This window comes from Lissotriton helveticus, chromosome 2_1 (genome assembly GCF_964261635.1).
Source record: "Lissotriton helveticus chromosome 2_1, aLisHel1.1, whole genome shotgun sequence".
Lineage (NCBI taxonomy): Eukaryota > Metazoa > Chordata > Amphibia > Caudata > Salamandridae > Lissotriton > Lissotriton helveticus.
Genome location: NC_136059.1, coordinates 1,506,134,798 through 1,506,149,255, shown reverse-complemented (window position 1 = coordinate 1,506,149,255; position 14,458 = coordinate 1,506,134,798). Strand labels below are relative to the sequence as shown.

General features: G+C 42.2%; 1 protein-coding gene across 1 annotated transcript in view; it reads left to right on the top strand.

Moving 5' to 3' along the window:
• The window catches only part of LOC144818721 (C-X-C motif chemokine 2-like), a 73,725-nt gene extending 63,074 nt beyond the window's left edge, over positions 1-10,651 (top strand). The window contains exon 4 of the mRNA XM_078676395.1: positions 7,397-10,651. Coding sequence (XP_078532521.1) covers positions 7,397-7,415 — 19 coding nt within the window. The 3' untranslated portion in view covers positions 7,416-10,651. The remainder of the gene's footprint in view (positions 1-7,396) is intronic.
• Positions 10,652-14,458: the final 3,807 nt, after the last annotated feature.

Here is a 14,458-nt window from a genome sequence, read left to right as displayed (position 1 = left end):
TATCAAACCTCCCAACCAGATCCAAAATACTGGTTGGTGGGGATTTTAACTGCACATTCGAACCCTTAGATGTTGAAGAAGCATTGGGGTCCAATGTAGTGGATGGTAGACAGATCATACCACCATTAAAACTTAGCCCCATTAAGAAATGGTCATCGAGAGTTATTCAGTTGAATGCCCTGGTGTTAGATCATAATTTATGGGCTCTTAATGGCCGCACAAAGTCAGATCGCGAAGGAGCAATGACCTTTAATAGGTTAGGGTGCCCCTCTCGTATCGACTACATCCTCTTAGATGAACATTCCTGGCCCGACGTAATTGACATGGAGGTCAGGGAGTCTTCCTATAGTGACCATAACCCCTTATGTATGCAAATTCAGTGGGTAAGTGGCCGCGCTATTAGGCGGAAAATGGAGTTGATAACTAAAGAAGTTTTCCCCACAAATAATAACCGGAAGCTAAAATGGAATGTGGTCAAATGTGATGAGGGGAAGCTCCAAAATATTAAAGAATTGGTATCTGAAGAAACCAGTAGATTGACAGCTCTAGTTTCCTCGCTAGTTAATCTAGTCGATCCCAGTTTGTCGGTCTCCTATAACAACTTAATAAGCAAATTGGGAGCCCACTTTTGTAAGAAGCCAATGGTAAAATCTCGTTCTAACGGTATGAAACCTAAAAGTAATCCGTGGTACACGATTAATTGTGGAATTAAAAGGAAAGCAATTACTAAAGCAATACGAAGTAAGGATTCTGTGGCCGTCCGGTTGGCTAGGAAAGATTATTTAAGTAGTATAAAATCAGCAAAAAGAGATTGGGAGGAAGAGCATTGGCAGCAGCTGAAGGAAGCAGCATGTGGAAAAAATACTGTTATATTCTGGAAATTAATCAATGCTCTAGATAGAAAGGGAGCAGGACCCATTTTAAATCACATTACCGAACAAGAATGGTATTCCCATTTTTTTAAATTGTACTGTGAGGACAGCTTGGATAGCTTGATATCACCATTAGTTACTATCCCCGAAAGCATGTCTTGTGAATATTTGATCCCCAACACAGATTTCTTTTCTCAGAGTGAAGTATTAGATGCCATCTCTAAATTACTGCCCGGGAAGGCCCCAGGCCAAGATGGTCTTCCAGGGGATATGTTAAAGTACGAACCAAATGTGTGGGCTAAGTATATATCTTGTCTGATGAATCTGATTCAGTCTGGTCACTCTGTTCCTGACTCCTGGAAAGGTGCTGAGGTGATAACCATTTATAAAAAGGGTGAAAGGGATGACCCCGCCAATTACAGACCGATAAGTCTGATAGATATTATTCAGAAGGTGGTTGGAAGGGTGATCATAAATCGTACAGAGTCTTGGCTTGTGGATAAAGGCATTTTGTCCCATTTTCAGGCCGGGTTTAGATGCAATGTAGGTGCAATAGACCAGGTCTTTAGATTTTGTGCAGTCTGTTGGAAGTCAGTGTTTATTACCAAGGGCAGTCTATACCTGGCTTTCATAGACTTGAAGACAGCATTTGACGTCATTCCACGGGCTAAGCTCTGGTCGGTTTTATCCGATATGGGTTTTCCTAGTTACCTCCTACAACTTAATATTACACTCCATGAGGGGAATTATGCTAGGATTCGCTGGGGAACCCCGGGCCAACTGACAGAGAAGATTCCGGTAAATAGGGGAGTGAGACAAGGGTGTGTGATGGCTCCAACTCTGTTCTCCCTCTTTATCAATGGGGTGGTAGACCATTTGAGGGAGGACCCTGCTGATGCCCCCGTCCTTGCAGGAGAGAAAACACCCACTCTCCTCTTTGCCGATGACACCCTTCTCATGTCGAAATCCCCCATGGGCTTGCAAAAACTGCTTGATTGTTTTTGCAATTTCTGTAACGATAGGTGGTTGTCAATAAATACCTCGAAAACAAAGTTGATGGTGTTGACTGCCAAAAAGAAACACAGGAGGGTAAACCTCTTGTTGAATAGCACTCCGCTGGAGGTGGTAGAAGAATTTGATTACCTCGGAGTGAGACTTTGTAATAATTTGAGTTGGTCTGCCCATATCGCTAAAATGGTTTTAAATCTCAAAAGGGTTTCAGGAGTAATTTCTAAGAATCAGCGACGATCCATTAGTAGACCCATAGCTCCTACCCTGGCAGTTTATGAAGGGAAAGCATTGGCAGCGGCAGTATATGGTTCAGAACTCTGGGGGGCGGAAAATACAAAAGCCTTAGTAGTGGCGGAAAATAAATTTATTAGAGATATGGTTTCGCTACCCTTATCGTCCCCCTTGAAACCTTTATTTCTAGACCTGGGTAAAAAATCGATTTCTGATCTGGTGCAAATTCGCCCCTTGTTATTTTGGGTTCGTCTTAGAAGGACCCCTGAACTTTCTAACTATGCCCAGGTTTTGGATGAGCTGATTAGTTTGAATGTAGCCAATAAAATTAAATGGCTCAACAATTTAAAGAGGCTGGTGATATCTATAGTTCTGGAGGATAGTTGGATCTCGCAAATGCCACCTTCAAAACCAATTGTTAAAAAACTTTATTGGGATTGGGTTGTTGCAAAAGAACTCAGGAACCCAAATTGGGGTCGTTTAACTAATACCTTCCTTGACCACAAGCCTCTTAGAAAGTTAGAGTCTTTTATGGATTTCATCCAGGTCCCTCGCGATAGAACACTGTTTCTGAAATTCAGATATGGTATTTTACCCCTTAACTCATTCAAAGAAGGTTGGAAGGGATTTAGAGGAACAGAGCTAAAATGTCCAGGTTGTTCCTGCCCGAAAGAATCATTGGGTCACTTCCTATTTGCATGTGCTGCTTACAAACAACCAAGAGTAAGATGGTTGAAACCTGTTTGTAGGAATTTAGGGGTGAGGGACCATAGAATAGCTGTGCGTATCATTCTAACTAATGCCAATTCAATGCATATGGTTTGCGGTGTGGCCAAATATGTGGCGAATGCTTGGTATATCAGGTCAAAACTGTTACCCGATGTCTGAAATGTTTTCATGTATAGTTTATCCTTGTTCAATGTATACGGGTTGGAATATGTTAATGTATTTCGGATACTGTATAATTGTACTTTTATGAAATTTGTTTCGAATAAAGTATATTTCATCTCTCGTAAAAAAAAAAAACTTGATGATGAGGACTGGCAGTCCGCAATCTCCTCTCCCAGAGAGGTGGCGATTCCAGCTCGCCTCCGTCTGGTCCAACTCAAGATCCTCCACAGAATCTATGTCACCGGTCCCCGTCTGATCCATATGGGCTACTCCACAGATGGCATGTGTAGGCGTGGGTGTGGTCTCCTTGGCACCTATCTCCATATCATATGGGAATGCCCTGAGGTGGTGCGATATTGGAAGCGTATACATGAGGTGATGGATGAAGTAACGTGTGTTGTGATGATGCCGGAAGCCCGGCAATGTTTATTGAATGTGTGGGGTCTGAATGATTATGACGCGTCGCAGCTTCGGTGGGTGACTCTTGCCAATATGGTTGCGAAGAGGGATGCACAGTTGTGGGGGTCTCCGAGGCCGCCTACAGTGACTGCTTGGAAAGAGAGTCTGGACTGGTGCATGTTCAGAGAGAAGACAGTGTATATGGCAAGAGGCAGACCAAAAAAATGGAGGAAGATTTGGGACCAGTGGAACTCATACCGTGGAGATATCTGTACACCCCCACTCACTGCAATTCCTAGTCCTTCCCAGTCGCCCTGACCACATTCCTTCTAGCTGTGGTGTGTTGTGCTGTTCATATGCAATTCTACCTTTGGCACCCTCCCCTCATCTGTATTCGAAAATTCTTTCTCCTGTTGTCATGTATCTCCCGTCCTCCTTGAGCGCAGACCTAATGGCTGTAATATTGCTGTATTGCCTTGCTTGTATGTTTGATGTGTTGTTTCCTTTTGTTTTATATAATAAAAAGTTACAAAAAAAACCCAAAACAATTTCTGTCCAGGCTGAAGCGGGGGCGTAGGAGGGAATCTGTCCAGCAGGCTGTAAAACTATAACATCCTGCGCAATAGGCTCAGGTAATGTGACTTCTCTGCTGGCGGGTGCGACAAGGAAAAACAAAGCTACTGACTGCCAGTGTGTCCAATCTTCGAAGCATTTGTGTGCTTCTGGTCACCAAAAGGGTGGTGTGATTGTGTGAAAACTGCAGGCAAGACCCACCCCAGGGATCACCCGCGTGATGGCTGGTACCCCCAGAGTAGACTCACATGAAGGCTGGTTGGGGCAAGGCTAATTGATCTGTTAAACTCTGGCATACCTGCTCAGTGCTGTTCATGAGTATTCTATCTCTGACACATAGCATTTTGAAGGCGCTGTTGCATGATCATATATGTTAGACAATTTCAGCATGCTGGTGCTGCCTCATTGGCAGTGCGCCTAACTTGCAGTATTGTCAGAGGGACGCTAGAATGCCTAACTAACGCATTTTAATGCAGTGATGTCCAAACCAGCATTAACATGCGCTAGTCTAATGCCTGATGCGGCCCTACCTTAAACCCAATCCTGAAACTGTGAAAAATAAAATTATAATAACTAAGATATTATGGGGCATATTAACAAGGCCAGACGATAATTATCGCTAAGCGCACTTAGCGCTAGGATAATTATCGCCGGTCAACTCTGAATTTTATCGCGGAGATAGCGTGCTATCAACAACGCTTATCTCCAAAGCGATAAAATTCAGAGCGCAAGATGCCAATTGTGAGATTATCGCTAGAAATAAAGAGATAATTCCTCAAGGTTTTGCGATAGCTTGCTGATAGGGATAGACATATTTAGCAATGATATCCACCTTACATAGGATATCATAGCTACATCAGAAAAATACGAGACGTAAAAAAGCAGCGTTAACCACGGATAGCTCTGCTTTTTCTATCGCTAAATCCTTGATAATAGGAGAAATGTCGCTTAGCGACATTTCTCCTATTTTTTTACTCTGGAACGCCCCCTTTGCATCCCACTAGAGATGGGAGGGGAAGCGTAGAGTAAAAGGGTGCTAACATGCAAATTTGTGTGTTAGCACCCTGTTGCTGATAGGGTGCTAGATTTATCTATGCTTCTTTGGCTTTTAAAGCCAAAAAAGCTGAGATAAAGCCCGTGTTAATATGCCCCAATAATTTTATTTTCGCCTGCTCAAAGAGAGCATGTCTTAAAGTTTTCATGTTAATAGCAGCGCCCGTCATGAGGTGCAGTTAACATGAAAAAAGTAACAAATGCACAATCACCCCGCAGCCCAGCTCTATTAAGAAAAGAAATGCAGCAACATAGCTGCCAAGGTTTCAAATTGCTATGTGGGACAGTTTCAAACCTGCCTTAACACCGTTCACGTGGATCTGTATGTGTGGAAATGCACAGTCTTTTCACTTTTTAAGCAAATGTTTGGAGTGATAGTTGGCGCTGCACCCACACGCGCGTTATGGTTCCTGGCGCACATAGCCTTAGTTGCAGCGCACATAGACCTTACACTGCCGTGCACAGAGGAAAAAAAATAAGAGGGAACATTGATTGGAACTGATAGATCTAAGCCTAATCTTCCATCAAATTAGTCAGATAATTATAGGTGCTGCATTTGGTGGGTAAGACAGAGCAACAGGAGTGAATCACCATTCAATCTACCTCGAAGTAGGACATACCTGCCTTTTTCATTAAACAACTGAAGAGGTGCGTGAAAAAGGAACTCTTGACCTGCCCCACACGAGAGCCCACTGGCCTACAATGAGTACTGAGTGCCATATACCTGCCTCTCCCTTCTTTTCTCTAGCTAATGGTTTTCTCTCTCCCCATATGTTTGTCCTGCAGCGGACGAAATGTATACCTCTATACAGTAGAGCATATATCCAATGCTGCCTGGACAGTCCTGCCATACCACTTGTTCCAACTAAGCAATTTACGGTGCTTTCATTTCACAATAGTCATTTTATGTGTAATGGGGTATATGTATATCAGGCATGCTCCAACTCCACCAGGTGTAACTAAAGAATATCAGGGCCTTCTGGGGCACCACAGTGGAGTCTCTAATGTTCTGCCTCAAACTCAGCATGCACCCGCCTCTCAATACATCACAGGTATCAACTGAACAGCCAACCAACCAACACTGTGTGGACAACACTATATCCCCCCCCCCCCGGGCCCGGCACTGCTTCACAGAGCATCGCTCAACATACCCTGCACATTACTAATAAAGAAAAGTCATACAAAAAAGGGTAATAATAAGGAAAGAAGAAAAACAGCTAAGAAACAGCTACCAGTGAGTAGTCAACCTCAGCAATATCAGAAGATAAGACAGGTAAACAATACATGGAGTGGTACATGAGCCCATCATCCCACCTGGTCAACACTTCAAAAACAGTGGCTATTCTACCATTCAGAGCCCAGATCCACAAGCCACTCCTTGTATATGGATGGCCTCGCCATACTGATTCTCAAACTAGGCCGATTGTGAGCACCCTTGTCTTAACAGCAGTCATCTCAAACATAATGGTGGCCATCATTGAGTAAGAATCTCAGTCATGTGATAGGGATACATTGGCATGTTCACCTGTAGGACATAATCTGTCCATGTTGGAGCAGTACAACTGAGTACTAGATGGAAATATATATCTGATATTTAGAGACCAAGTTAGTATTTACAACAAATTAAAATCTGACATTGCAGTATGACATGGTATTTAATCATGGCAATGGCATGCTTTGGTCTGGTGAAACTGATATAATTTACCCAAAATTAAATGTTTGTATTTAATAGCAAAATGTACCTTTTTGAAAATGTAAATCTACTTCCCAGGATCAAAATGATTCCATTAAAAATATAATCGAAGCTGATATCTGAGCAGTAAATCATACTGAACTTGCGAGACTCAAGCCTGATGTGGGTTGCCTGGTGCCAGATGGCACTTGCTGCGAAGTATGCTACTTCCTGAGTCACATACAGGTAGTTCATCATCTATTCTGGTTAAACCTTTGATAAGGTTTCAAACCTCAGTGTTAGCTCAGTGTTCTCAGTCTGCAGATTCTTCCTAGGTCTGCTGTGCATGGCCTTGCATTGTTAAATCCGTGTGATTTTGAAGGTTCCCGCGTTGGTTCTTCCAAATAGATTCTCAACCATAAGGCTAAGTGCGGATACATGTTGCCCAGATTCATCTCTCCTTCTGGAAAAAGAGCATCACCTAAGCATCTTTATTATTATTCCAAAGGCTGAGTATCAACAATTGTGAGAAACTTAAATGCTTCATTTACGTCTTCTGCAATACAGTAGGGGCCAAGACATCTTGAAGTGTAAATGAAACGTGCTATGTAATGAAATATCTTTTCATTCTTTTACAAGTAATCTGTTCATTTAATGATATCCCATTTTTTCTATTATTTTTCTTGTTTTGCAGGCTCTTTCGGAATGACTGACTTGGAAAAGTGCAAAAGGAAATTACAGAGCAAGGCGTACCTGAATATTTTCTGCATTCTGTTATATTGTCCTGTAAACAATGTACAGTTGTACTCTTTTTAAGGCGTTGTAAATCGGCATATTTTTTTACGTGATTTTGCAATTCATTAAAATATGAACTGTAATGTCTGTTTCTAAATTAGAGGTGGGCAAGGCACTGAAAATCCGAGCCAGATGATTGGCTCTGGTTCAGCGCGAAGTCCTCTTCGAACCTTGTGCCCAGAATCATGTGGCCTAGTGGCTACAGCATCCAAAACGGGAGACAGCCATGACAACGCTGGCTTTACACCGCGCTGCCATTACAACGCTGCCATCACAACACAAGTCGTTACAACGACTTGCGCTGGATGGCGCTAGATACTAAGGAATAGTAGATTTACTATTCCAACACCTTCCCTACTGTTGCGTAGGCTGGAGTTGGAATAGTAAATCGTACTATTCCAAAATCCAGCGCGTACAGCGCAAGTCGTTGTAATGACTTGCATTGTAATGGATGCGTCGTAATGGCAGCGCGGTGTAAAAGCCCGCGTTGTCATGACGTACATCCGCCAAAGCATGGGCCACCAGGTTTGAATCCCAGCCTTGGCTCTGTATCCGGTAAATACTGGCAAATCTCCCTGCGCTGAAAAAGCTATGTTATATAGGCTGTGTCTATTTTGAACTCCTCTTAAATCATTGGCCAAGATTTGAATTGTGTGAAATTGGCAACAATGAATAGTGAATTATGTCTGACACTCACACTCTAATCTCATTCTCCAAGAATTAAGGAAAAAGTATTAGTTTTGATATCAGAAAGAAATACCCGTCTAGAAGCTGAAATGCACAATGTAAAATCCATGGCTCCCCGCTTGACCTAATTTTAAAATTATTTGCAATTATTTTATTTCACCAAGCCTGCTTTCTGTTCCTTGTCACTTATGAGAGCACCTTCAAATATGTGAGTGCAGGATGTGGGCGTTTTAAAAACGTCTCTGTCTCTTGTGCATTTGATTTAATAGTCTATAACGTTGCTCCATCTGAACATAGGCCACATCTAGGATACGCATGAACCCTGCCTGGACTCTTAGTTCACTTGGGGCATTGTCATCAGGGCGGAGGCAGGAATATTTCTCAGTTACAGTTTAAAACCTCTCATTTTTAATAAATACTTCTCAAACAATCTAATGCACTAAAGATTATTTGGTGTAAAAGCAATACACTATTTTGAAGACAACTAATCATATTCTAACATGGTCTGTGCCGCATGATTGATATGCAAAATATTTTCAAGACTTACTTTGAACACTGGCTTTCGGGCCAGAGCTGACCCTTACCTCAGCTCTGACTCGGCTCTCCTTGTTAATTTGTCATATCACCCTCCTCCATTCTAAATATACAAATCTGTTATGAATAAATTAAAACAGCAGTTCATCGGATGTGTAAAAACTCTCCCTTTCTCTATACACCTGCATGCTCTAAAACATCTACAGAGGTGCATATAAAAACATGTATACACAATACAAATATAAATCACACACAAGCAAACGCACAGTTAAACGCATATGGACAGAGCCTGGAAACGTAAACATGTATATGCATGTTCAAGCATCAACATCAACTTACAGTCTTTAAGGAGCATATTTCTAATAAAATGTTGGAGCATGGAGCTGTGCCAGATTTGGGAGCGCCGCGCTCCGACATTTTAAAAATGCCGGGATGCGCCGTATTCTCAAGAATATGGCGCATCCCATTGCCCTGGTGCAAAAAAAGCTGCCTAGCACCAGCGCAGACATCCTGCTGCCATGTTGAAAGGGTGCCTGCTGTAGGGACGATTGTTTATATGCAGGAAGGGACATCTTCCTGCACATAAACAATTAATAATGGTGATTTGCACCTTCTATGTGTGCTGCAGAATGCAACACACATGGACAGAGCAAAAAAACAGGAGACATTAATAATGTATGCACTTATCGCCATTCTAACGCACGTAATTCCTTGGCGTTAGTTTTTGGCACTGCCTCAGCATTGTAAATCTGGGGCAGCTTCACAAAGTAATGGGTGTTTTGGTAGAAGACCCCCAGCAACACCCATTGCATGGCCCTTTGCCGCAGCGGACTGAGGAGGAAAGGGGCATATTGACAAGTTGGCGTTATGCTACGCAAAGGGGCTTAGAGCCACCTTGAAAATATGGAAAATGACGTTGCACCACTGCAGAATAAAAAAAATGGTGCTCCGGTTGGGCTGAGTGCTTGTAAATATGCCCCTTAGTACCTAGGGGAAATATCTGCTGACCTTGGCATATGGGGACCTGGTTCAAAACTTGGCCTCTGCTCAACTTACTGTGATACTGGCAGATCACTTAATCTCCATGTGCCTAAAAAGACAAAACATGTAAAGCTACTCTAGCTCTTTTCTAAATCTTTCTATTGCCCCTGGACCATGTTTACTCTATTAAAACAATTGTTTACTCTATTAAAACAATAAATCCTGCTGCTGAAGCCAACAAGATCCATGACCACACATATGCCAAGCATTTGTTACCCAAGATGATCCTGTTGTCTGTAATCAATATTTCCGAATTGAATTCTCTCCCTTGATAATCTGGGTGAATGAAATCCCACTATGCAGGGAACACCCAGAGTGTTCTCCCCGTGTCATATACCCCTGGGTGTAGGTTGCTCCTGCAGAGATCCCTATCTCAGATTACAAACACTTTCAAGCATAACTTTGGGCTATGGAGAAGCGTGCTCACCTCCAAAAAGTGGTTCTGAACGCCATACACCAATCCAAAACTATTCTCTCATAACAAAGCAATGAAAAAAGTCATAGCCAGGGTCGGACTGGACAAGAAATAGGTCCAAGCACCAAAATAAAAGTGGCACACATTAGCGAAGGATATAACTAAAAAAAAAGTGGTCATATATGGGAAATAAACAGTAAAAAACTGGCCCATCTGGACATAAAACCATCCTAAAATGCTGTAAAACTGCACCACACACTGATCTGTCAGGCCAGCCCGACCCTGGTTATAGTTTCTGTTTGTCACTTTGTCAACCTTTAAGGTTGCTTGATTGAACTTTACAGTGCTCCTATATGTGATTATGCTTGCCAACTACTTTGCTTCACAACGCTGTTTTATTATGTCTGAATTATGATTTGCTGCTTTCACATGATTTTGTGTACTCCTTTTATGATAATTAAACACTGTTCAAGTATATTTTGATGTCAGTTTGAATATTACATTTGGATTTAACAGTCTATGGTATGCTCCAGGTTTTTATTTTCAAACGTTTAAGTACAGTGACATAATGTATAAAAACATTAAGAATCTTAAAGTAGTGAATGTGCAAAGCTCTTCCAACGGCTCCAGGTGATGCCAGAGACCTGAATGCATCTGACCACCAAAGAGCTTGTCACCAATCACAAAGTCCAAGATACACTTTCCAGACATTATACAAAGTTTCTTCTCTGGCCCTGGGTTGACATGTCACTCTGTCCATTGTTAGGAATTTAGCAAAGCACCCCACCACACACATACAGGAGTGTGGGATCCTTAAAAGTACAGGATTGGTGTATAATGCTCCCTTACACAAAAGAACTAAACAATCTAACTGATCAAATCAATTGGCGGAATATCTTGCTGTACTTTGGAAGATACTAGTCAAGTCATCTAGGAGTCTGTAACCTGTGATATGTAAGCACGTGAGTCCACACAGTAATTTAGCTCAGAAAAGGGTATTTATTGAGGTTACAATGGGTCTTGCAAGAGAAAGAAAGTGCGTCCAAGCAATGAAGTCGGCCCGATGCTTTGCTCTCCCGACGTCTTCTTCAGGGGCATGTCCTTTTCCCTCCTTGGCGTCTTGTGGGACAAGGCTGTCCGGATCTCCGCCGACAGGGGGAAACAAAAACAAGCGGAGAGAGCCCTCCATTAGTGTTGAGCTTTGGGGATAATAATGGGGAAGGAAGTGGTGGGAGGCTTCACCGTGAGGCTGGGAATGTGCAGGGATAGGGAACCGTCACCGGAGGTATGAACGGGGAGGATGGACTAGTTATGCTAAGTGCGTCCTGAGCCCCTGGCTCTCCCTGATCAGGTTCCCGGCTCCCTCCCGCCTCCTGACAGAGCAGGCAAAGACCTCCCAGGACCCAGGAGATGAGCACGTACCTGCTCTAGCCACGTTCCTCCGGGACCGTGGCGGGGCGCAGCACAGGGACGTTGGTCTCCAGACAGTTCCTCAGGGCTCCGGGCAGGTCGACACACGGCGTCTTCTCCTCCGTTCGCGGCTCGCTGCTCACTGGAAACGTCACGGTCTCTTCCTCCTCCGTCTTCCGGGTGGGGACACACCCTTCATTGGTGAACGGCGTCTTTTCACTGGACAACGTCGCGGGGTTCCACCCCCAGGGGGCGTGGCTGATGTTGGTCTCTAGCGGACCCTTAAAGGGCCAGTAATGAGTTCCTTCAGTCGGGTCTTTTTCAGGCAGGTATATCTCCGAATCCGGGAGATGAGAGAGGGAGAAAGGACTCAAAGCATCAGATAAGTCGAGACCTCCGGAGGGATCCTGACAGAGTCATAGTGTCTATACATATGCTTGAAACAATACTTGAGATAAAAGATCTAAAAAACATAAATGTTTACTGATTGCAATTTTGTTATCAAAAATATATATATTTCATTATAGTCATATAAATAACTTTATGTCCATGCATATTGCATTGCAAGGCATGACACAGGCCCATCAATATAAAGAGAAAAATTAATTGAACCCACAGAGATAATGATAACCAATCGCCACTGGTACTCTAACTCATCAATCATACCATTCATAGCACATTCATTCTACGCATAAGCCTTTTCACATGTAAAGACAATCCTTAAGTGGAGTTTTTTTAGCACCCTAAAGAAGGTGTGACTAGGATTGTGGACCTATACCGAAACACGTGTTGGCGCATTATTAGACCACAAGACATGACTACTAGTAAACCCAATGGACAATATGCTGAATAATATGGTTGTTGAAAGAAATTGTTCACACATATGTTCAAAATAGGTGAGGATTGAAATATCTTTTGCCTGTACAGCATTTATGTATTGCGGTTATTTATAGGTGATCAATGTCTTGTGTTCTTATGATTGTCTTTCAGTTAAATAAATAACGTGAAGCATATGTGGCCTCACAAAAAAGATCAAGAATGATAAATTTGGAAACTATGAAGATTTATTAGCAAATTATTAACTCAAACCATTCAAATTAGTCATAAATAAGTAATCTATACAGGAATGCACTGTTAAATTTGCTTCAAAGCAATTCCAAATTGCAAATACTAAGACAAACGGTTAAAGTTGTCATAAAGTAAATCAAAGCAGGCTCAGTTTCCCATGAAGGGAAGTTCCTTTTCTATATAAGTTCGGAAGGTCGGGTAGGTTGGGGGAAATTAAGGCAGAAGGTGTCAGCAGGTAAAGCTTCTTAGGGCAGAATCAAAGGAAGATTCAGTCAGGTAAGTGAGAAGGGATTGGCCCACGAGTCTAACCCTTTTGGCTGAGAGCAAGGAACGCGTCAGCTCTAAGGAGGGCAGAAAGGGCAGTTTTTTAAATTTTTTTATTTATAAAGTTTTATATAGCGAAAACTTGATCCCGAAGGATATCAGAGCGCTTTACAATTTGAGGCAGTTGATCTAACTAACTTAATGCTTACCTTAAATTATTTCTTCTACAAAATGTTACTACTCCCTCCATTCCTGTGAAGAGATCCACTTTGGATTGAATAAGTTGCAATAACAAACTCAATTTATTTTGACCGACTGGCATTCGATGGAGTCCTCGCTGCGTGAGCTTCAGCTGTATATCTTGAAGTGGGATGAAACAAGTAGGTCAGCAGTCAGGACATTCCCACGCGCAAGTGGGGATTCATTATTCCACTCTCCAAGGAACATACACACATACATATTCAAAGGGAAACTAAACATGAAATACATTTTGATTAAGGTTGACTGGTATAGTTTGGCTACTGAAATTAGAAAGATTAAAAGTACACAACAGGCAGAGAAATATGGCATGACAACTAAAAGTGAACCACTTTAAATTGAGGCCCACGTTAATTATGGTCAACTTAAGGTGAATATGACTCAATAAGTATAGATACCTGCTGCAGATTATTGTTAATAAATGTATGCTAAAGCATTTAGAAAAGAAATCACACCCATCCCCCATCTGATGACTCTAGGAGTCATCATACATTACATTCATAAATCCCCTTGAGACTATATTTCATATACTAGTTGTTGACCTTTGCAGCTTATATTTAGACGCTTCTAAATCCCTCAGTTCATCATAAATGTGACTCTACAACTCCTCAAGGTACATCTCTTCTTTCATTTATTTTCTCCCATTCCCTTTTGTCAGGTGCTTTCCTCCCTTACATTTCGGTCCATTCTTCACAGTTATTAGTTTAATTCCTCTTTAGAGGAGTTAATATATTTCCTAAAATGTAACTAAGCCATCTACCAACTGCAGAAAGCCCTTTCCCTATTGCTTACCGGACACCTGTCTCCTCCAGCTCCTTCAGGTCCTTAGAACCCTCCAAAATGTTAGTGACAAATGTATTCATTCCACTATTGTTGTTAGGCATATAGGTGCAGGGCAGCAGGACACCTAACATACAACAGACTCAGCTCTCTTTCCTCTGTATGATATCTAAAGCAAGCCTGTTTTGGAAAACCAGTGCCCTAATTGCAACAAGCTCCATCTGAATAGCAATTAAAGCTCCTGTGGTATTGGTTGCAAGATGGTCAACCAACTTTAGACAATTGTCTACTCTTCAGATCATTCAAAACTAGTCCTTTAGAAGAAATCATAGCACCAAGGATGTCACCAGCCACTTTTTAAAAAAACAAACTTTATTGGCGTTTTCCATGGAGAACGTGAAGTTAGAGCAAGGAACATTGAGGCATGACAGCAACATGAGTGCTTGTGGGGATAATCAAGCACCACATAGTAACATGGTACAGAGAGCAAACAATGCAACTTAG